This window comes from Aulonocara sp. 'chitande type north' Nkhata Bay, linkage group LG8 (assembly GCF_057382095.1).
Source record: "Aulonocara sp. 'chitande type north' Nkhata Bay isolate Kocher_YH1m ecotype deep benthic linkage group LG8, A_spYH_male_GT1.1, whole genome shotgun sequence".
NCBI classification, from domain to species: domain Eukaryota; kingdom Metazoa; phylum Chordata; class Actinopteri; order Cichliformes; family Cichlidae; genus Aulonocara; species Aulonocara sp. 'chitande type north' Nkhata Bay.
Genome location: NC_141351.1, coordinates 21,468,822 through 21,492,895, shown reverse-complemented (window position 1 = coordinate 21,492,895; position 24,074 = coordinate 21,468,822). Strand labels below are relative to the sequence as shown.

Below are 24,074 nucleotides of genomic sequence, written 5' to 3'. Positions count from 1 at the left end.
TTAAGTGCCTTTTATCTGTTTGGTCCAAAAAGTACATGATGACAGATTCCTCAGACAATTTAGAAACTGTGATCCAACAGAGCCAATGGCTGTTGAAGGTTCCATTTTCATTTTCTCTTAAAACAAATATGACAAAATGTGTTTTCCAAGACTAAAGTTTTGGCCCATTTTGTCATGCAGCATCAAATTGGTGACAAGCAAAGACTGTGGTAAAACTTAAAATAAACACCTGAAAGAAAGCCAAACTCAAGACCTCTGACATGCATTTTTGTCCCACACAAAACTGCTACTTCATCACAAAGCCAAAAAGAGCTTTAAACTCAGAGGGGACAAAAGAAATACAGAAAATTTTTTACTTTGACCTCCATCCAAAATGCCTATTACCATGGTGCTGGTAAGTCAAAGAAAAAATTTGACTTGTATAACACAGCAGTGGAAATCAACCCAGAAGAACAACAACTCACAATGTGGGCAAGCATGGCACAGAAACTCAAAACCACTTACTGACCCATGCAAAAATATATACCACTTTGTAAACAAGCATGTGGACAGTGCGTGTCATGTAGGATGAGAAATAATGCATTTGCACATTAAATAAGTCACACCGATCTACATATCGATTACGTATTTTACAGGTTAATTAAAGCTGTTAATTAACTAACTTATCCACGAAACTTGGCATAATTAAATTCATTACAGGGTTTGTTAGTGAAGATGTCAAACTCACTCAGTGCAGGCTCGGCCAGATAGCTGTAGCGCTTACGTAAGGCTAGGGATGCAAAGGTATGACGTTGTCGATCTGGCTTTTCAGTCTGCAACAATAGCAAACAACACAAAAACCTATCAGTTCTAGGTCACCCTACATTGACTATTGCTGCCAAATGAGCAACAACTGGACCTTGCAATGTCAAATTAAAGCAAACCCTTCAGTCTGCACTGACATTAAATACAAAGCCCATATATGACTGCAAAATATGGCACCACCAACAACTCCTTAAAGAGTATTCAAGAGGTTTTAATCTTCTATTTAGGAAGTGCTAATACTATTTAGATTAAATGTGCCAAGCTAGTCTTTTAGCTTGAGTTTGTCAAGCTAAGCCTACAAACTATCTACTGCATGTACTTAAAAATGAAAATAATGAGTTTGAAGCTAGTGTTAATACATGCTAAATCTTAAGAACAAGTAAACTCTAGAGCCATTTGTATCACATACTATAGAACGCAAGGGATAAGGAGTGGACACAAGACAAGTAGTTTTTCATTTCTACCATATATCATGCAAAACTGAGCAGCTAAAAGTTGCTTTGAAGAAGCCTGTAATGCCCTTATAGAAGTGGAAAAAATAAGGCTATGAGAGCAGAGCAGGGCCACTATAGGTCTAGCGCAGAGGACAACACAGGGTGGGGAGGGTGTGGTTTACCTCATCCTCGGCATCTGACTCCGTTTCCTGGTTCCCAAGATGCATTGCAGGAACAGGGGGAGTAACATAATGGAAAGCAGGGGGAAAAGAAACAGGGGGTGAAAAAGGAGTGATTGACAGAAGCTCCAACTCAGAAGAGAGCCACTTAAGCAAAGGAAAAAGCAAAAACCCAAAAAATAAAAACAGACCAAACAAAAAAAAAAAAAAAGAGCATAAAGCGCCAACATTCAGCAGCAAAATGAAGCCACGAAAAGCCAGCCTGATAACTAAAAACCATTGCACACAAGCCCTCAGCCAAAAAGCATCCAAATCAAAAGGCGAGTAGGAACAAAATGAAACAGCCAATGACAAGAATCCACTGTAGATGTAACCGATATACACAGAGAGAAGCTTTAAACAGATAAAAGACACAGTGGCGGCAATTTGGCCAAAGTCTTCCAGTCTTTCATCTATCTGGGGCTGAAACTACCCTAACCATGAATATGGTTATGGATGTGACAACAGAGAATGGTGGGTGTATGCTACCTTACCTTTTTCACTGCGGGAAGCGTGATGTTCAGGTTGCACACGGCAGTTTGTGGAAGGCCTTTCATGATCTTACATTCTTTCAGGAAAGTGAGACGACCACACGGCTCTTGACTGGGATCTCTGACCTACAGTGAGAAAATGGTTCTTTTTGAACTCCTTACTTTTACAATGTGGTAGTTACTGCAGATTTACTTTAATATAAATATATATACATTTTTTTTTTTTATCAGCACTAGGGTATTAGTGGTATATACTTTATTTGCCTTTATGCCTAGAAACTATCTACAAACAGGCCAAAATTGCCCATTTTTACCTTGTATGCACCTAGAACACCTTATAAAGGAATCTTATCATTTTATTTTCACAAAAACACGTAATTAAATACACAAAATGTTCACATCCAATGGGAGGAGGAGTAGAAATGGGGATCGGGATGGTCCATGGTCTGTGGGGGAATCTCTTTTTGTGTCAACTGGTGCAAATTCATGTGAATTTTCCTTGATTTGCATCTTTCCATAGACTTTATATGTAATCAACATTTGGTCAATATACTTCCACCTGACCAAATTCTCATCTGTTATGGTGCTTTTATAAGAGGAAAAAAGGTTCACCAGTAGCCTTCCAGGATTGACCCCTGGAAGTCTAATGGATATGCCAACACAAGAAATTTTAACCAAACTCATGAAAGCTTATTCATAAATTCAGTAAAAAAATATTTGTATTCACTATTCCTGGGTGTTTGGGCTTCGCTTCAACTTTCCAACAATTTTGTTTCTCAATTTTTATTTTTACATCTGCTTTTTATGAGCCAATCCGCCTCAGTTTGTGCCCTTTAAATCTCAGTGCTCATCTGTCATTCTGCTTTCAACTCATTCATTCATGTGACCTTTATCTCCACCTTATCATGGTCGCATCACCTTTGTTCACCTGTCCACCTGCTTCATCTACACCACCGATTGAAACCATGTTACATCAGATGGAGGAAAGATGCTAAGAAATTGAGTGTAACATAAAAAATAGTCACACTTTTCTGCTTTAGTACTGTTCATTTTTGTTACAGTGATGTGGTAAAATAATTAACACAGAAGTGTAGTTTTAACATTAATGATGTGCAAAATGACACAAGAAGAATGATTAATTTAACGACTTTAGCCAGAGAATAGGAACTGGGTTTTGAATATGAATAAGAGCAGTAAAGGCAGTAAACAACAATAGAACTAACTTAACCATTACTGCAGCTTTTACCCTGTATTTGGACTGCACTAAGCCAACATTGTATTCTAGCCTAGCCAAAAGGTGCTGGTGGTGCTGGAGCACATGTTAAGGTACCTTGACGCAGAAAGGCAGACGGTTCTCCTTGAAGGCGTAGAAGTTAAGAACTAACTGCTGACCAGCTTTGGTCAGGGGAGCCAAGTTCCCATAACAATCCACATATATAGGCCGGCCCTCCAGAACCTGAATAAAACAAACAGCATTCATAGTTAACATAAAAATATAAAACAAATTTACAAGAATAGAGATAAAGAAATGTTTCTGTGATAAAGTGTTAAGCACTGAAACTGATTGCACGCTGTCAGACGTTTCAAAAACCTAATGCAGCAATAAATATACATTTATTTTAGTTAACTAAGGAGTGCAAAATTAAATCTTATTTTCTTCCAGTTGATCAAACTATTAAATTCCTTCATTTCTTAACTTTATTCATTTTCTTTTATTCGATTATGTTGTCCTTATCACCACCCTCAGCAGCATTTTCCATTTTCTTTCTAATTTTCCTAATGCTCTAGACATGTGTGTAGATCCAGAGCATTATAATAACCTCACAGAATAATTATAATGCTTTCATCATAATCATTGATACGTTCCAAAAAGTATAAATTTACAGATGACAAAATATTCCATAATAGATTAAACTGTACTACGAGTTATACTTGATAGGACTTGGGGAATAATGAAAGTAAAAGTAACATCAGTTGTATTTACTTCACTTAACCCTCATACCTCTATGTCTTTGCTTCTGGCCACCTCCTCAAAGTTCTCCTGCTGCTCCAGGGTTTTATCCACCTTGTCATCCGTCATACAGAAGCACCTCAGGCTGGACTCCACTGAGTCATTCATCTTAGCAAACACCACAAACTTGGCCATGTAGGGCACACAGATCAGCTCCCTGTAGAGCTGTGTGGCCAGGCCCACCGTCTCTGGTATCTGGTGGCAGTCTGCTAACCAGAACCTGCACAAGAAGCAAGTAAAGTGATCAGTGTTTAAGACAGAGATTAATATATGCATAAATATAAACGTATGACTTGAAAAATTGATCTCACCTGGCAGAAACATTAGTGGTGAAGGAGACACAGTCATTCACAAAGGTGAGAGGAGTTGTGCCTGTGATGTCTTCCCACTGTGCTGGTGATGTACCACCTGGCAGATAATTATCCAGATAAAGTTTAGGAAAAATCAGGCTCTTCTTTATGTCTATTCCACTTTCAACTTGACATGCTTTAAGACATGTAAGATGCAAATGTTATTAAAGTATTGGATAATTACCTAAATGCTATTCATTCACTTTTTGTTAGAAAAATGTGAAATATGATGTTGATCTCAAAAGTTTAACATTTCACAGAAATGTTCATTCTCACTGTGAGTTTTACATTGCACTTATATTACAAATATACATTTGCATATCTAATATTACAAATATCAGATCGGAGAGTCTTGTTTGCTCTAGCAGCCACCGACTAAACATCTACCACGGGTTGTTCATGGCTGAGATATTTCAGAGTTACAGTTAGCACAAGTGGCTTTGCTAGTTAGGTCAGAATTTAAAAGGGCGGTTGTCACCAAGTTTAAGCATTGTGTAGCATTTTCATGTTAAAAGTAGTAAGGAAGGAAGGAATGGGCCTTACTTACTTAAAACAGGTCACAGACCAGAATTATTACACTAATTTTAATCGACAAGAATGTAAAGTAATGAAGCAATGTCCTGTTCTACAATGTTTCTAAATGGAAATATCTAATTCAAACAACAAAGACACGATTTTGTGTAATAATTCTCATTAACAATAAAGAAACATTATTTCAGGAGAAATGCTGACTGGCCCAAATGTTGTTACTTTCAAATATTTCTTCTCTTGGCATCTAAAAAACACATATACCTGTGATGCTACAGAGAAGGCGCAGGGAGGGAGTATAGTCTCCTTTGTAGCCATTTGTAAGCCCCTCCCCTGAGAGGGGCGGGACTGGGATTGTCATGGTGATTGGTTTATGGAACTTCCTTCTTCTTGGCTCCACAGTAACAATGGGGCTGAAGGTTGCTCGATTACCAAGGATTTTCTTCACGGCCTCATCAGGTACTGGCTGAGCCTGGGATAGCAGAGCCAACAGGGAAGGAGGATTTTGTTGTTTTATTTTTGTAGCCTTACTGTACATATATAGTACTGTGTCTGATTTTGTCTATACATCATAAACTCTTGCAGTTAAACTGAAAAAGCAAATGTTTACATCTCTCAAACTCACCTGCAATCCAACCTTGATTTTCTTGGTTAGTGCTCCCTCTGGAAAGGAAGCCTGAACCAATGGGACGCTGCGACTGCACAGAGTCCCGCCCTCTGGTCCCATCTGGTGCGTCTCTTGTCTGATACGAGACACTACTGCAAAGTATTGCGGGAAATCCTTGGTGATAATGCGGCAGATTCTCTTCCTCTCCAGCTCGTTGGGACTGTCCAGTTCTACAGGGAATGAAAAGAAATCAAATAAATGAAATGGGGGAAAAAAGGGAAAAAACGACCTCATGGAGTAAACTTTAAAATCTTTAGTTATTTCACTGACTACAAACACAAGCGCAGTCCCTCAGTATCACATTCTGTAATCACAAAAATGTGCACTTACAGACTTACAAACACTTACAGGCATTTTTCAGATTAAATCCCAGAATGATCTTAAAATCTTGAAATATTTGCCAATGTATGTTCGCTGTACTAGAAGTAGTCTGTGATCAAGCTCGTTTGATGTTTTATCTGATTTCTATGCAATTTAATCAGGTCATTTACTCCATGTGAATTATTTTTGGGTTTCCTCCAAATTAAGCCAAGTATCTCATTATTCGGCACAGAAATCAACCTGTTTGTCATACATATTTTACACGCGCTCCAATCAGCTTGAGCCAGTTATCATCAGGGTGTTGCTTCAGTTTATTTCAGTGTTTGCTCATTAATGCGCTAACTTTTACCACAGCTTGCTCTAAAACAGAAACTGAAGTACTTGTGGTTTAGGTGTTTAGTGCTGCAGATGCTAGCATAGCGAAACAAAGTTAGAACACTTTTTTCACCTTCGTCCATGCCATTGAGGAGCTGATTGAGGTCGTCAGTCTTGCAGTCGTACAGATGCTCCTTCCAGGTTTCTCCGTTCTCACTGCGCAGCAGGATCAGCTCTCTCTCCTGGCCCCGCATCGAGCCAAAATGAGGGATCTCCACTATCACAGGCCTGGTAAGGTATATGTCGAGGAAATATCATTGTTTGACTTTGACTTTGACTGATTGGCATGACAAGTAAGTATGTAAGCCAAAACGAAAGATACCACTCTACCATTTGTTTTTAGGAGCTGGGGCCTCTTTTCTAAAATGGACTGATAGTAAAGTCATAGTAAAAATCTAAAGTAAACACAAAAACCACACATTTCAGTAGTAACTTGAAATGTAAGGCTGATGAGCAAATTTTCTCTAACTTGATGTAAAGGGGTTTCTTAAAAATCATGTTGGGCTATTGCAGTTCAAGGCACATAAGTGTTCTGAACTTTATACATCTCTGCTTCTGTCCAAACTCTTTCATGTTTGTTTTTTGTCAATTCACGATTTGATCCATAAAATAACACAAGATGCCTGGCTTCAGTCTGCTTTTCCATTCCTTAACCAACACCTGTTTGTGGAGAAATTGCACATTCATTTAGATTGCTGATTATAATCACTGATTTCAGATGCTTATGTTACAAATGTGATTCTTAGAACCCACTTAGGCAAAGTTATTTTTTATGCTCAAAGTCATTCATGAATCAAATGACAAGCCCTCAGGAAAGACGTTCCACATTTTTTTTTAAATGAGGGCCTTTATCGGAGCAGCTGGGAGAGCAGACAGTGTAGTCCTCTCTTATAAGAATGGTGAGGGAAGTTTGTGCTAGATTAATTTAAATCTAAACCTGAACGACAAACGATGACAGAGTTTTCAAATGACAACTCTTTAAGAAGATACTACGGTATTCATGGTATTCAAATAAAAAGTATTACCAAATTTACACAAAGTACAAAGTGTGGAGACACTGATTTTAATAACATACAGTCGTGAATGAAATGTGGTTCTGCTGATGAGAGTGAAGCGTCATAATCACTGCGGCGGCCATGCTGCAGGGTCGATGGGACGTTCAGAGTGAATTTGCACGACTTGACGAGACAGATGATGTCATGATGTAATGAGGGGAGGGAGGAGAAAGCTGCACAGCCCTTACTTAAACAAGGCATGATAGCAACACAAGAGAGACACATGAATATGCACTACTCTCAGAGTAGGCAGTAGAACTGAAGAGTAAGTTTAAAGTGAAGCTGTCTGAGTAAGTATATACATTAAAAATGAAATAGAAAAGGTTTTTGGTTTTTTTTGAATGTCCTGTTTTCTCAATCAAAGAAGAAAGAATTCACTTTCATAAATTTGAGCCAGCATTAGAGACAAACTGAGCTAGTTGAAAGACACAAGGAGCAATTATTGCAGTCGCACCTCAGCGCACTGTAGGTACGATAAGTCACCTGTCCCAGAAAACTAACAGGACTGCTTCAATTTTGAGAAAAAGAAACTTTTGTAAAGGTGAAATCATGTGCTTTAACTACTGTGCGTGGCTTCAATTTTACGTTCATAAAGCTCTATAACTCTGTGCTGATAAAAGCACCAAAAAAGCAATAAAATAAACACAAAATACTAATAAAAACTAGGAGTATGATGGTGTCACAGCAAGAAAGTCCCGGGTTCAAAGCTGTTGGCACTTCTAGGGAAACTTTGCATGCTTTGTTTCTTGTGCCATAAAAGACAAAACATGCAAGGTTACTGCTGGCTATCATGGTCATCGGAAGAAAGAGTTTTTCTACATAGTAAAGTTGACTTGATACAAGTGGATACTATTGATCCACTGCTATTGGATACTGTCCCTGAAACCATGCAATACAGCTCCTTCACTAGGTTTGTATGCTTTTCATTATGACCATTCTTCATTTCCCTTTTAGGGCTGATGAATAATTTGCACTTTCTGGTGTATTTTCTTTGGTAAAGTCTTTCTTTTTATGGTAGATTACATTCTATTACTGCCTACCTCAGTGGATGTTGAAAAGGTTTTTTTTCTTAACCATAGAAAGGATCCTGTGATCATCCACAAAACTTGTCTTCTCTGGATGTTCAGGCCTTTTTATGCTGCCGAGCTCACTGTTTTTTGTTTTGGCAGCTCAAATTTGTCCTTTTTTACTTGCATATAAAGCTTCAAATGTCACACTTGGATTTAAGTCTAGATAAGACACCTGATTAATTTTTGAAGACATAAAACACGTACAGCACACAACTGTGCATTAAACTGGATTTAGTTCCCCCATGGTTGAAGTAATACTTTGATCAGGCCCTTTAACTAATCCTGAAAGTCTGGTTGGGTCTTCGTTTGGCTTCATTTGTTCATTGAGCTTAACTCAAATGTACTGTTGGACATACAGAGTCAAAATTGAATGTTGAGGCACCGCTTTAGGATCTTAACCCTGCTCACATAAAAATGTCATCAGTATAACACTTTCTACCGAGAGCTTTTGACATTAATTATATAAAATTATCGTGAGATGACATAAAACTGATAACAGTAGTCATGAGAAGCAGAATGATGCTTGGCTTCAGGGAAAAAAAGGCTCATGCCCAACAAGCGCAGTCCAGTCCAAACAGCCAATCAAAACCTTTACATTCAGTGACGTCAGAGGCCCACTGAGAGCTTCTGAAATTAAAAAAAAATACAATGATATATAAATGAAAGTGGCAGAAAATTAACTGTAATGGAGTTCACAGTTAAACTGTGTAGTTTTAGGAAGAATTTGTATGCAAAAACTAATTTCTGCCTGTTAAGTCATTGAGGCTATTACAAATCAGCTGCTGGTTGACCCATCTTCCAACTATATTGATTATTTCTTCCCAAAACTACATGGCACCCATACTGATGCTGTAACCTATCAAATCAAAGTCAACAGAGATGGGTAAAATAAACCATCAGCATGAATCAGCCTCGGTCATGTTGTTTCCTTTGGGGAGGTGGGAAATACAGGAGAAAGGGGAGCAGGGAGGAGGGAAAGGGGTGCTATGTTTGGTTCCTACCCAATAAATCTAGTTCCTCTGGGTCCCAGCTGTAGCACGGGACAAACCAGGCTCTCGCCTTCATTAAGGGCTGGCAGCTTTCTGGGGAGATGTAGTTTACTGTGTCCGCAAAATAATGAAACACACATACACACAAAACACACACTCGCAAAGTCAGTAAAAACACACACACACACACACCACCGACTTCTATTTCCGTATCAGTAATAAGCTCTTTTATCAGTAACAACATCTTATTTATTGTTACAGGTACAATTAGTGGCATCAGTAATGGCAACAAGCGACAGAGGCAATATTTGTTGCCTGTACATCACAGATTTCTTTATTTTAACCATATCTCATGAATTATGCAGTAATATGAGTAGCAGATGGGGCAATAATTAGAAATTTTTCAAGCAAAAATAGCAACGAATTCCTGGTGACAGCTTCTCAATGGGAACAAATGCTGCTACTTTCTGTTTTATAATACATGGAAATTAAACATTTCAGCCTCTTAAACCATATTACACAAGTTGTTGCAGACCGCAGTACAACCAAAATTACTGTGAGAGTGCGAAATGAACTTGTTGCCTTCGAGATTGTTGCTTCAAAGACATGGACCTAGTTAGTTATTGTCTTCAAAGCCACATTGGTGCATCAAGACAGCAATAAAATGGCAATAAAGTGTAGCCAGCCTGCCATCGGTTTGCAATCGAATGAGGTCAAGCTGGCAATCACTGCACATGCATTCTGTTTAGGATAACGCAATAATTAACTGTGAAAAACCAAAGCAAATTTCAAATCTGTTGCCTTTCATTGCAAATCTGTTGCCGTCTACATACATAGAAATTCACATCGAATGCTTACATTCAGAGATCTACAACAAAAATCCTGAAATGTCTCCACAAATAGTTACACAGTTGTTGCAGAATTATAAATTAACTGCAAAATAAAAAACAAGTGCCCCCAATTTTCACATTTGTATAAAATATAACCAGAATTGGCAACCAGCTGAGTTCAGTCCCCTACTGCAAACGAGTCAGGCCGAAAAAGAAAATCATCACCAGGCAACCGCAGGTTTTAACACTAGTGTGGCCAAGCTATTATTGACTCAGTACTGCCATGTGCACCATAAGGATTCGTTTATATATATCCTCAACTGGTTTAAAAGTGTTTAAAAACAGTTGCTAAGTTTACTATTTTTTAAATTATTGATAAAGTTTCTGAGATAATACAAATTGCAAGAAGAGGTTGCACTGTTAAAACTTGAACCGGGCTGTAGAGGACTGGTTTGGCAAACAATTCTGCTAGAAAAATCACAAGTCCAGTGGTGTAATTGTGTGTTCGTCACTGATTCTGTGGACTAACCACAAGGCCCCCCAGACTTTAATCAATGTAATGCCCGTTTTCATTTTACATCTGTCTAATTAACTTGTGTAGAGCATCAGGTTTATGGAAAACCTACTCAGTTGGGACCCAGATACACAGCTGTTATTTCCCTGCACTTTGGTGCCATTTTGTGGCTGTTATAACAACTGGGAAACACATCATGCAAACAAAGCTTCGACTGCCATAAATCAAATGGATTCAATTCTTTGTTGAACTTCCAAACATTTAGTTTTGAACTTATTACTTCCATCTCTTCCGTGTGATTTTGAGAAGCGCTTCTAACGAGTTAATCATCTTTTAATGCTGCATGGCTTAACGCTACATGTTGACTTTAAACCAGCATAAGACCACCGTTTTGGAGCAATTAAGAAATAATAATAATTTTCAGTTTTTCCCATGCTGATTATGTGGAACAACCCAAAATTGCACAGCTATACACTTGCCTAAAGCGCTCTCAATCATATTCCTTGATGTTAAGGTGGTAATACAGTTCGGGGAGAGCCATGTTCTGTGCCTTGTGTCTGGTTTTATGAACTCCAACTTGTGATCCTATTTGTGCGTTTGGCGTCATCCTAAACAAATATCTTGATATATGCTCTATTGAAATCCCATCATATTCAGCAGTATTCTTTCAGAATATTTGAGTTGTCTTGCAGTTTGGACCAAGATACACAGCTGTTAGCCGTCTTTATCAAACAGGCAGTCATTTTTTTAAAATCATACTAAAACTGTAACTGCTGAATTTAAAAAACTCCTCACATGCAATACAGCTATACATTAAAACCAAATTATGGCTACATATTTACATTACAATATTTACTCTTAAACATGTTGCAGTCATTACTAATGTTGCCTTTACTTTGCCAAAGGGGAAACACTGCTTACTTGGGGGTGAGCAGACTACAACAATAAGACTTGTACTGCAAATATTACCCCTAACATGCACATACACACATTCACACTTTCCAATATAAACGCAGGTGGCTGGAAATGGCAATGGCAAGAAGCAGAAGGAAGGAAATGTCAAGATACAGAACAAAGGTGCACAAAAATAAGCCGTTAAGCAACAGCAAAAACAATCTCAGCGATGTTTAAAAAGAAGGTCTTACCCAAGGAACTGCGCTCCTGCGGGACCGACCTCAACAAGTCTGCTGGCCAGGCCTTCTCCTTCCACCATCGGGGGAGGCGACGCCAATTTGTGCCTCTTCACCAGTCGACACGTGATCCGGGTGGGTGCTGTGCACTTTCTGGGCGGGATGATGATTCTCATGCCGTTGTGACGGCTTCCTCTCATGGAACCACCCCTGGCGTCGACCATGAAGCTGACAAGGAACCTGACGGAAAGTAAAAAGTAGGAAGAGCCGGAAAAAGAGGGGGAGAGACGTAGAGTGACAGGAGAGAGAGAAGAAGGGAAACGGAGTGTGCAAAGATAAGAGATAAAACAAAGTGAAGAGAAAAAGAGATAACCAGAGAGGGCAAGTAAAGGGTAAAGAAAAGAAATGGAATAAGAAGAAAAACAAATGTTGGTTTATCAGCTGTACTGATGACCAGAGAGGAGCTTTAGTCGAGGTCCCATGCTGTGATCTTCAAAACACTGACAAAGTAAGTGTGAGTAAAAGGGAGAAAGAGAGGTGAACAAAGAAGAAAAAACAAAAATGTACAGAGGTTTCTGTGCTGGCTATGACTGAAGTTGAAAAAATAAAATAAGAACAAAAACAGCTTTGGCGTGTAGATGTCGCAAATTTGGTAAATCCATTTACAGAAAGTGAATGTTTTTGAATTATGTAAAAACTAGTCGATTCCATAGGATGTCAGATTAAATGTTTTATTGGGGTTTTTTTGTAATGATATATAAATTCGACAGCCAGGACACCAACACAGGAACCTCCAGTGTGTCTTGCCTTTTTACCCACATTAGAAGGTAGCGTACCTCTGTGTGCAGCTCATTTAACTCAATCAAGGAACTTATAAGTCACACACACAGACGCACACCATGCAATACTGTAGCTAAAATGTGGTGTTAGTTTTTATGTTATTTAACAAACAGCACATGAATTGTTGCTTTAACAATATGCTTGAAGGGGATCTGTTATGTGCTTCCTTATTTTCTGTCATACATACACTCCAACTGTCATCTATACTCATATTAAACACAGCCAAAGTTTCAAGAAACGTTTCAGTCAGTTTTTTCTACTCTTGGCCCTGCATGACGCCATAAAGAGGGGCGTGTATGTGAATAAAGCCCCGCCCACCTGCTGTTAAAATCCCCTGCTAACAATTGGCAGCCAATCAAAGAGAGAATGCTTAAATGGAGAGGGAGAGACTCCACAGAGAGCCAGCGTAAGATTCATGCAAAACTATTCTAGCAGAGTCCAAGAATAAAATACTGAGCTGGGTTCACTGTCACATTATAAACCAAACTGACGCTTTTACTGAGTTTCAGTTTTAACATTTTGATCTACAATGACATATCTGCCGTGTTTTTACTGACTATTTAAAGCTAATCCTGTGATTGTCAAGACAGTAGAGGCTTGCTGCTGGAGAATGCAAAAACCATAACACATGGCTAAAGCATATGTCAGCAACATTAAATTTAAAAGTCACATTCGGTCAGATCTGGCAACACAGACTCTTTCAGACCAGTTAGAAACTCAAAGATTTTCTCCTAACAAACAGGAAGGAATAAATACAGGGATAACAGTCCGAAACACTTTACGTCAAGTCTGTAACAACACAGGGTGAGAACAGCAAACACAGATGTTATGAGTGAATATAAAAGGGAAGGTGCAATGTCATCGGGAAATAAAATAAAATAAAAAAAGGTAGTGGTGGTGATAAAAAGAAGGCAACCAATCACAGTCAATCACCTGCTGTCGTACTGCGGGAGCGGAGAGGAAAAACTGCAGGATGGACGACAAAGCAACGCAGGAGTGACAGGTCAACCACAGAGCTTTGTAATCGGAAATACAGCTGAGAAGATCATTATTAATGAACCCCAAGTTAAAGGAAGAATTTGAGGGAAAAACTGTGGGAAATAGTCTTAATTGCTGTTTTGTGGAGATTAGAATGAGGAGATTGTCTTCTTTATTCGTTAAACAGCCAGCAGCCAATTACATCACACAGGCAAAAGAACTGTATTTTTGTCTTTATACGGCTTTAACATAGGTGATATAACATGTTGATAATCAAGCTTTAGAGCTGCCTGTAGGTGGATTTTCCACTGGACAGAGCCAGTGTAGCAGTTTCCCTCTCTCCCATCTTTGCACTAATCTAAAGATAACCAGCTGCTGGCAGTGGCTTCATTTCCCCCCCCCCCCCCCCCCCAGTCTTCTTCTCTAAATCTACCCTTGAAAGGCAAATTTCCACCATTACCAAACATGTCAAATAAAACTTTGTTTAAAATATTGCTTTATCTTCCTTTACTTAAGTAACAGATATAATTTAAGTAATCCTAACTTAACAGTTTATCCATTAAAGACAAGTAGAGAAAAAGTAATGCCTGATGAAGCTATACGCTGCCTGACCAAAAACACTCACCACCTGCGTTTAACCAAGCAAATACGTAAGAGTCTTCCATAATATGTTTAGATTGGAAACAGGTTAATTATCTCTAAGTGATGCAGTGAGTAGCTTCTCATTTCTCATGCAAACACATTGTAAGACATGTTTCAGAAGAGTCAAACAAACTGTAGTCCTATCAGTGAGGCTAATCAGAATTAAAGGCTTCAGTTTAATAAGGAGTATAAAGATTGGACTCTGTAAATAAATCTATGTGGTAAATGTGGACAGGATGAGTCCAGTTTACCCTGCTCCAGAGTGATGGGGGCCTCAGGCACCAGGAGTAGTTGATGAAGCGATATACCCATCATGCCTTGTGCTTGCTGTGTTATAATCTAGGGTTGCTTTAGTTGGTGATATCTGGTTTAATATATGTTATATACCCCAGAAATGAGGTCAGCTGAATACCTGTATATACTGAATGACCACATTTTTTAAACAGTGCATTGTTTCTTCTCTGATGGCATATTCTAAGATAACAAATTGTAAAAGAGTGGTTCAGTCCAGGCCTTAGAAACTTGGGATGTGCTTTACGCAGTGGTCTGATTTTCACATAAACAAGGCGAAGTTTTGATAAAAAATTAATGCAACTATAATTTTTTTTGGCCGGGCAGTGTACGTAACTTTCAAACGAGTCCCTTAATGGGCAATTAACCAAGAGGTCAAGATTACCTGTTACAGCTGCTGCGAGAGACAATGAGTTATGTGACCTTCAAATCAAGGTGAGGAGGAGCCAACTTTCCAGCTTTACTTTGTTGTGACTAAAAGTTTCTTTTTAACAGCAGTTTCTAGTTACACCTGTTTGTTATTAATGTTTGATTTTTTTTTAAATTACAGAAATCCTCGAAGTATTAGCTTTAAAGACTTAAAAAGGGTGAAGAAAAAATGCTGCATGTATGAGCTGCCTTGTCAGAGGGAAAGAAAATGAGACTCAGCAAGAAGAACAAACAGAAAACACACAATAAGCAGAAGGAGATGATGACAGTCACTTCATCCTTTCCTCTAAAGGGTATAAAACTAGTAAGCCGTTTTCCTTCCTCTCCTTCCACTTTTTCACTCCATCTTTGTGATTAAGTCAGATATTTTCCCTTTTTACTCCCCCCACTCTTTCCTCCTGTTCTTATCCATTCACATTTTCAAACATGCTTACCCAGAGTGTATTGGTGAGGACACTAGGTTGACATTATCCAGTGCATCTGCAGTCCAGCTGTACCTCCTCAGAGAGTCGCTGTCAAAGTCCTTAGCCGCTGCCAAATGCTGTGGAGAAGACAACAGAGTCAGTGCAATTCACGAGTGTGTGAAAATCTAAGCTAACTTCTCCTTTTAATGTAAAGACTTGCTTTTGCACATGCAAGGCTAATAGTGTGGAGGCTACAGATTTTTCAATATTCCTTATTTAATGTCAAAGTTTAGACGGGGATCACTAGTTTTGTAGATATTTCTTGCAAGTTTATGAATGAGTCATAAAATAATTTCTTCCCGAGAAAGACAGCAGCAGATGTCGCTTAGCGTAAAAAAAAAAATCAGGAGATGTTACATTTCATTAGAACACAAGCTGTCAAAAACATCTTGATGACATTCAAAACGAAGCTCGGAGTAAAATGCAAATGAAAAATCACCACATTAAGGATCAAAAGAAAAAACAGACATCAGATGGCAGAAAACAAGCGACTAAAAATGTTTACAGACAGACAGATGCACTGACACCAGGCCCGTTGTGTCATCAGTCTGAGGATGCTCTTGAAAGATTCAGATTCACTATTTATATTCCAGATGTGCACCAATATGACATGTCAAGTTGAAGGCCATGCTTCAAACAGGAAATTAAAGCTAAGATTTTAGAGTACTTCTGAAAACTCTCTCACATTTAATGAGGAAAAAATACTTGGAGTATTATATTAATCTCCAAATTGCTACAGAAAAACGGGGAGTGACAAAGACACAAAGTTTGGTTTTACTTATCCAAGGCACATGGATAAGTAAAAACAGGGAGGCTACTCTACTAAAACACTGTAAATACACGCAGTACGGTAACAACTGAATCCAACTGATGAAATAAGTGATATAAAAAAAGAAAAGTTAACAATGCTTTACACAACTAAATGATACCAACATGTGGAAACCCACTGACACGAAGAGTGCATAATGACTTCTACATCTACCTTATTGTGTTGCTCTACAATGAAAGACTTTTCCTTACGAAGCATCTGGAGGAGCGTTAGAGGAAACAAGTGGTTATTCAATTATTCAATAACTAGTACATCTTTACTCTCCAGTTACACAATCATATGTCCCAGTGTCATAAATTTGCAGATAGTCTCAGATGTAGGTTTTTTTTAAAAATTTCAGTTAAATAGACCCCACAGAGTTTTTGACCACTCTTTGTGCAAAGGAGCAAAGTTTTTAATTCAGAGTTAAACCATATTATCCAGTTCTGGGTCCAAATGCCCCTTCAGCTTGCAAAAGCAATCAAATATAAAAGAACCAGTCAGAGTTTCAAACAAAAGTCCAAATTATTTTTATCTAATAAAATTATCTGTTTTTTTGTGTAAATCTAGTAAAATGGTCAGTTGTGTTACAGTCAAGCATTAACTAAAAAAATAAAGGTTTGAAGAGGTTGAGTGGTGTTCAGTGGGATTTTTAAATCGACTGGAGGAGGATAGATAACCTCCACTGATATTATACATGATGGAAAAGGCGTAGGCCTGTTGTGTCAGCTACATTAGAGGCTCTACGCAGATTCAATGCAGAATTAAATTATGCAATAGCAACACGATAGCTAGCTGACATATAAAGATTTTGTACCATGTTCTGGCTGAAGTAATTCCCAAAGAAAAGAAAAGAAAAAAGCAAAACTGTTTAGCAGTTTTCAGCAGGTTTCAGCTTTTTTGTGGATAGCAAACCAAGTAGTTCAATGAGTCATGTTTGGTGCCAATTTTACATTTTAAGAAACAGAGATGCACATTTGCCACTGCTTATGCAAGAAAGACTTTACCTGTCACTTCACAGGCAAGCATAATCTTTATCCGCGCTGTCATTGAACTCATGGGTATTCTATGAACAAGTTTTACTTGAATTTCTTCTTCTTCTTCTTAACCTTAAATGCTATTTTCTTGCATCTTTCAAGTAAGTGGGACATCACAATAATCCCTCTTAGATAGCAGCAGGTAGCACTAATCTCATTTCCTCTTTCAGTAAATTGTAACTTGATTGATCGTCTTTATGTCAGTGGCAACACAAGTGTAAGAGGATTGGTGTATTGCATAGCCTCTGGCACAGCACCAAGACACCTTGGTACATTTGGAGACAGAAGTGTGTCACTTGTGAAGTTAATGACCAGCGGATTACCGGCTGAGAGAATTAAACTAAGGGAGCAGCCAGCAAGAGGTATGAAGCATAGCACGAGCAGCTTCAAACTGATTTTTTGCTCCCACTAGAGTAGCTTTGCATGATTTGCAATTCATAATAATCCTTATTATATGAGCAGCCTCTCACTTCATCCAAAATCTGAAACTAGCTGATTCAGAGCCCATCACCCCTCCTTTAAGCCAACTTTATTGTGATTGGCTGCTCCTTGCAAACAGAAGATTTGAACAGCAGCTGGATGTGACTTTTATGTGTGATGTCCATATTAGGGACTTTGTGAAACAGAGTTTAGAGCAGTCTGGATTATTTGTAAATACACTGACCTCATTATTTGACACGTTGGCCCTGGTTATGTTAGAGATTAAACATTGTAACATGATTCATGTGACAGGAAATAAGAAAAAGCACAATAAGTCCACTTTTAAGACCCGAAGGTCCAGTCAGTGTACGTACCATCTCCTTACTCGGCGCCAGTATCTCCTCTATCATCATGCTGTCCCGTGTAAACGAGCTCCGGTTCAGCATGTTGGACCTATCAGAACTGAAGGAACGAAGGCTTGGTGTGGTTGTCGTAGTAGATTACCAAGACAACAGTCACAGTGATGGAAAGGGGAGGTGAGGAAGAGGAGGAGGAGGAGGTGGTGGTGGTAGGGGGGAGGGGGGGGGGCAGAGGGTAAAGGGGTATGAAAGTGAACAGAAAAAACAAAACAAAAAAAACAAACACAAACACATTAAATGCATGCAGCTTCCAGGAACCTGACTGTATGGCACCAGAGACAACAACAACCACAAGAAAACAGATTAAAAGCTGAGAGAAATGACTGATGTGTAATTTCGCTGAAGTGATTAAAAATCGAAATAAAAAATTTCAGATGCAGATGAGATTGTACTTCTGGGGCGATCAGTGTACAGTACTGGTATTTACCCATAATAATGACAACTTTGTTGATAATCAGCTGGCACTATTTTGACTCCTCATGTCTTTGTATACATCTGTCAGCTTGTGCAGGCTGTAATGTTGTTTGTGATGGGAGCTTTGAGACAAACTTTTATGAGGCAAATAAAAAGCATTCCTGAGCGATGACATGACGAATGTTTGCCTGCAACATCCCAACAGCAATTACATCAGTGCCATTAGCTTTATGCAAGTAAACTATTGTGAACCAATTAACTATCAATGGCAGGAAGTGCTCTACAGCACAACTCTAAGTGCTAAAATCACAAGGCTGTGGAAACCAAGAGCAGATGTGGCTGCAACAGATTTATTTTTTCATACAATTATCCAAAGATTTTACATTTATAGCTGGGAGTCCTTTTTCCATTCATTCCATTCAATTGATTAGTGTCTCCAGGACTCAAAAGTTATGTCCTCAACATATATTATTCCTGAAGAAGAAAAAAAAAGTTTTATTTCAAATTGGTGGAATAATTTCGGGGGGATGTTAATAATGGATTGCATTTATATAGCGCTTTACAATTCCACTATTTATTCACTCTCACATTCACACACTGGTGGAGGCAGCTGCAGTTGTAGCCACAGCTGCCCTGAGGCAGACTGACAGAAGCGAGGCTGCCATATTGCGCCATCGGCCCCTCTGGCCATCACCAGTAGGTGGTAGGTGAAATGTCTTGCCCAAGGACACAACGTCCGAGCCGGGGCTCGAACCGGCAACCTTCCGGTTACAAGACGAACTGCCAACTCTTGAGCCACGATCGCAGAGATAAATGTATATTGCATGAAACTGTGTACTAGCTAAACTAAAGGAAACTGCAGAACAAAAATGTTTAATGATCTTAATGAGGGCATAATTAGCAGTCTTGATTTTCTATAAAAAGCCAAAGATATGATTTAAAAAAAGACTGGACGATATCTGACTTCTGTTACAGCCCGTAGTTAAAGTCAGTCTTGTGTTGTGAAGCTATTCAGTACTGAAAGAGGTTCACTTGTCCTGTCCAAACAACAATCTAAATAACATTAAATTCATTTGTACAGCTCCAACTTAAAATTTGAATACTTTTACAAGTAATTCTACTTCTAGCAATTTCTCATTAATGTTGCTCTGGGACTATCACTGCAACTGACCAAATTTATGCTGTCACAGCTTTGGAAATCAGGGAAAATAACTATAACAACTATAGTTACTATAGTAATAAAGTGCTACTCAACCTGTTTGCAGGGATTTATTTATTTTGGTTTGTTTGTTTTTCAGCTTTTTCAGCTGTGTCTCTGTGACATCAACCACAGAGGTGAAGTCCCAGAGATCTGCAAGAATCATTTTTTTCACCTTCGCCAGGTTGATGGTTTAAAATTGGACCTGATAAGCCAGGGGCGAAGGGGATTTAAGGGGAGATCTAACTATGACACAGAATTGATTAACAGCGTGTTAATATATCTTTAGATGATAGATAATCCTCCTTCTCTCATTCTGATAATGGTCATAGTGCTATGATAATAATTTTATATGTTATGCAGCAGGCTTGAAACTTGCAGCTGAGCCCATAAAATCAGCAGGAAAGTGTTTACTGAGGTCGGAAAAATGGACGTGAATGCTGGCTTTAGACAGACCTCGATACAACAAAAGGATTTTTCTTTTACAGACTATGCTTGCAATGTTATGAGATGACAAAAATGTCACTTGGCATGGATTTGTTTCTTCCACAATAACATTGCAATTTCACATTGCGATTTGATTTTGGAACTACTTATCCACATGAAATCACATTTGATATCTTTATTACTGAGTGTTCAGTATATATTCTCTGAAAGTATTCAGGGATAAACTATTTGAGCCTAAACTGATGAAGGCAATAGCATCCTCATTGCCTACAGATATCAGTTCAGGTCCCTGGAAGCTTGATGGAGAAATCAAAATTATGCAAAGCTCCACCTTTGTGGAAAACCCACAAAGACCAAGATACAGTCAAACATAAAAATAAACACCACTATTCTCTATAGCCAGCTGAGCGCTTTTCAACTGAAAGTAAGAAATCAGACAGAGATCACACAGGTGAACCACAGCAAACACACAGTGCCACAGAGTTAACAAAACTGGTCAAGATCATTGCGTTAGTAGTCAAATGTGTTAAACAAATATGGTCAATATGCATTACACTGAACCACAGAGTCATGATACTGATAGCAACTGGGGTTTAAGGGAGTGGGGAAGGGGTGAGATGGGGGAGGTCTAGCGAGGTCTCGTCATGCCTTGAGTCTTACCTGACTTTCGGACTAACGTTAACAACGGACATGAGGAGAGAATAAAACATCATGAACAAACAGAGGAGTGGACAGAAAGACGAGAAGCCAGAGCACAGATGCAGGTTGGTACAATGATGACAAATGGCTGACTGCCTAACCAGCTGCCTGAAACTTTGTGCATGAGGGAGGAGTTGCAAATAGGGAGGTGTTAGAGTATTCCAGCTCTGAGATCTGAATGACCCTTAATCTCTGAGGAGAAACATGTGCCTCGATAGCTGCTAAATGCGCCACCATTCTCATCAGTTAGCTATGGTTTGCCTGCTTTTTGTTGCTCTGCGGGTATGAAGCACTTAGTTTTATTTGAGTTTTATCTGTTGTAGCTATAAAAAAAGGGGGAGAACAAAAAGACTGAAACCAAATAGCCCGTGTTTCAGGCCATGGAACCAAATCAGATGTTTGTAAAACTCCAAACATTCTAGAGCTGAGATGAACTGCACACAGATGATAATTCTCCATCTCATCACATTGAATAAGACTTTAAATCTGATCTATTCTTACAACAAACTTCCACTATTTTCATTGTACATGTAAAATGACAATAGAAGGCTATTTTATTCTATTCTTTCTAACAAAAAAAGATTGCTAAGTTGAAATTGGGGATCAGAATTTGTATTACATCAACCTCTAGTATCATAAATTATGCAGGATACTCATGTTCTGCTGTTAATATTATGAGGAAAACCTGGAAGGCACTTTCTAAAACTTTTTTATTTTTATAACATTTTTATTAAAATTTATTATCTTCTAGATGGACTGCACTGGAAGTTATTTGAACCAATTACTGCATGAGAAACCAGTTTGTTAAACTATCTCTAAGCTAGATTGGTCAAACACACACACACACACGCACGCGCAGACATCACCCCTCAAACAGTGTGTGTTGATCTAACCCAGCACTCAAGGCCATGCAATCGAACGTGCTTCTAATTTCCTGTGGCTCAGCGTGCATGTGTGTCACGCTTTAGATATTCAATAACCCCTCCCTCTTCAGCCAGTTGCACAAGTGTCAATATTTTCATACAAGCATAAAGTTCAGCAGTTGCAGGGTGCAAACTGTAACCTCTGGGTGTGTTTGTGTGTGTGACATGTAGGGATCAGAATAATGGAAAGCTACATTGTTATTTAAAATCTTCTGACATACAAACAAGATCATTTCAACTTAAAAACCTGCAGCTCTGTGAGTTTATCCATTTTCTGTGTGCAAACTGTATTTTTAGATCATGAGGTATCACAAGATTTCTTGTGCTGTTAAAAGTAGTTCATGAACTCTGTTCTGATTAACACTGCAGTATCTAGTCAAGCAGTAACTGTGTCTGAAAAAGACCCATTAAATAAAGATAAAATGCACTACAAAAGAATAGATGACCACAAATGAAGACAAGCATCTGCCCAACTATTTTTCCATAAAAATCCATAAACTCGTGTGAAAGAGCAGTTTCTTGTTTTGTACTTTAGAGGTTTTATTTTAAAACCATTTGACCTATGCTACGCCCATGTTTTTTCTTTTAGGTCTTTGCTGAAAAAGTTCCACAGCACACGTTATCTGCAGATCTTTGTAAAATATGTGGTATGAGAAGATTGGTGACGTAGTGATAGCTTGCAGCCACCTGACTGCTTGCAAGGAAGCTCTGTTTAAATCAATAAAGGGCTAATCAAGGGGCTAAGTCGGTTAGGTTGGTAATCGCTTTCTTCACAAGATTTTTTCACCTTTAACTAGTCTTTAAACCTTCATTCTTTTGCAAATACTCTACTATTTGTCTGTTCCCATGTCAGATATTAGGCTGTATAAAGAGACAAAGGTGATTCTGCCTGACACAGTGACTTGTCTAAATAAATCGCAACATAGCTACACCCTTTATCATCTATTTTATTCTAAATGCCACCATCACCAAGTTAATAGACCTAAACTTCCAGAGGAGACCATAAAATCATCATGAAAAGGTTTAGTGAGGTCATAATTTAAGTCAGAATTAAGGTCAGTTTCTTAATCTTTTTACAAACAGAAGAGTTGCACCTTGCTGGCCTTCAGCAAGATTGCACGTTTAAGATAGTTGTCTTCACATTTTAAACCCAGAAGCTATGCCTGGATCTATAAGAGTCGTGGATCTATAAATACTGCTTCTGGGAAAATGCTGAAACAAAACTACAACCGTGGTAATTTTTTTTTAGCCATGGAAATTTTATATTTTTGTAAACCTCCACATTTCTCGCAGTCGGCAGCTGCAATGTTATGTATGTCATAACAACTGATGTTACAATGCTACATGTAGAAAACATACAAAAGCTAGGAACAGACACAGCACAAACGCAAACTGCTGCATGTTATAGCATGTTACCTCTGAGATCGTGCCCCAATGCTGAAGCCCATGTAGCCGTCCTGAGGGAGTGAGTCGTCGCCCAGTTCCCGCAGATCCTGGGGGGCCATATATTTGTCCGTGTCCCCCGTCATCGCATCGTCACCTGGTGGTTTAAAACACAGAGAGCGTTAACTTTACAAAAAAGGTTCTGCATACATTTTTACTCTCGTCTGCAGAAGGTAATGCCAAAACTTTAAGGTCACAGTCTCTTCAATCAATAACTGCTTTCTGGGTTTCTTTTAGCAAGTTAGATCTTTAACACAAATCTGTGCTGCCCAGTCAGTTGGCCCTGTTTTTTATCATTCATGCAGACCAAAACACAAATGTACACACATACACACACACACACACACACACACACACACTGGCTCTTTTAGACAGATCAATGCAGCTTCTGCCTACAGGCTGTTTTCCAGTCCAGTTTTGGTTCAACAAACACAAACAAAAGTCCTGCTGTCACTGAAAGCTTTTTGTCTCTGTCTCCTGGTGACAAAAAAATGGTTAACAGTAACAAGTGAAGCTTGGAAACAGCAAATAATTCCACTATCAGGGCCTACAAAACTAACTTTTATATCAAAATAAAGGTACGTTTTCAGCAGGTTTAACTGACCACAAGAAGAAAATGTTTTCTCTGCAGCCGAGCCCCAGGACATCATTGCAAGTATGTTGCAAAGAAGTGGTTAGAAACATACGTTACAGGTGTCGCAAGAAAACAGGTAGGAGCATGCTATTCCCCTCAGAGGTACAGTAGTTCCTATCCTACTGATGAACCTGTGACTGCAGAGTTAAAAAAGCGAGGGGAGGAGAGCAAGTGCATGCAGGCGGAAAAATGAGGGGAAAG

General features: G+C 38.8%; 1 protein-coding gene across 8 annotated transcripts in view; it reads right to left on the bottom strand.

The window, feature by feature from the left end:
• Positions 1 to 24,074, bottom strand: part of ank3b (ankyrin 3b) — a 126,902-nt gene that overhangs the window by 25,891 nt on the left and 76,937 nt on the right. For 5 of the 8 annotated variants that reach the window (XM_086304276.1, XM_086304278.1, XM_086304277.1 and 2 more), the window contains 15 exons: positions 23,213 to 23,336; positions 18,071 to 18,173; positions 16,414 to 16,458; positions 15,402 to 15,508; positions 13,561 to 13,593; positions 11,803 to 12,027; positions 6,273 to 6,427; positions 5,462 to 5,673; positions 5,101 to 5,308; positions 4,270 to 4,366; positions 3,950 to 4,178; positions 3,278 to 3,403; positions 1,951 to 2,073; positions 1,421 to 1,447; positions 728 to 812 (listed from right to left, as the gene is read on the bottom strand). In XM_086304276.1, the coding sequence (XP_086160402.1) occupies positions 728 to 812; positions 1,421 to 1,447; positions 1,951 to 2,073; positions 3,278 to 3,403; positions 3,950 to 4,178; positions 4,270 to 4,366; positions 5,101 to 5,308; positions 5,462 to 5,673; positions 6,273 to 6,427; positions 11,803 to 12,027; positions 13,561 to 13,593; positions 15,402 to 15,508; positions 16,414 to 16,458; positions 18,071 to 18,173; positions 23,213 to 23,336 (1,899 nt within the window). Of the gene's footprint in view, positions 1 to 727; positions 813 to 1,420; positions 1,448 to 1,950; positions 2,074 to 3,277; positions 3,404 to 3,949; positions 4,179 to 4,269; positions 4,367 to 5,100; positions 5,309 to 5,461; positions 5,674 to 6,272; positions 6,428 to 11,802; positions 12,028 to 13,560; positions 13,594 to 15,401; positions 15,509 to 16,413; positions 16,459 to 18,070; positions 18,174 to 20,834; positions 20,847 to 23,212; positions 23,337 to 24,074 lie in introns of all 8 variants that reach the window. The other 3 variants (XM_086304281.1, XM_086304280.1, XM_086304282.1) reach the window with 3 other exon arrangements.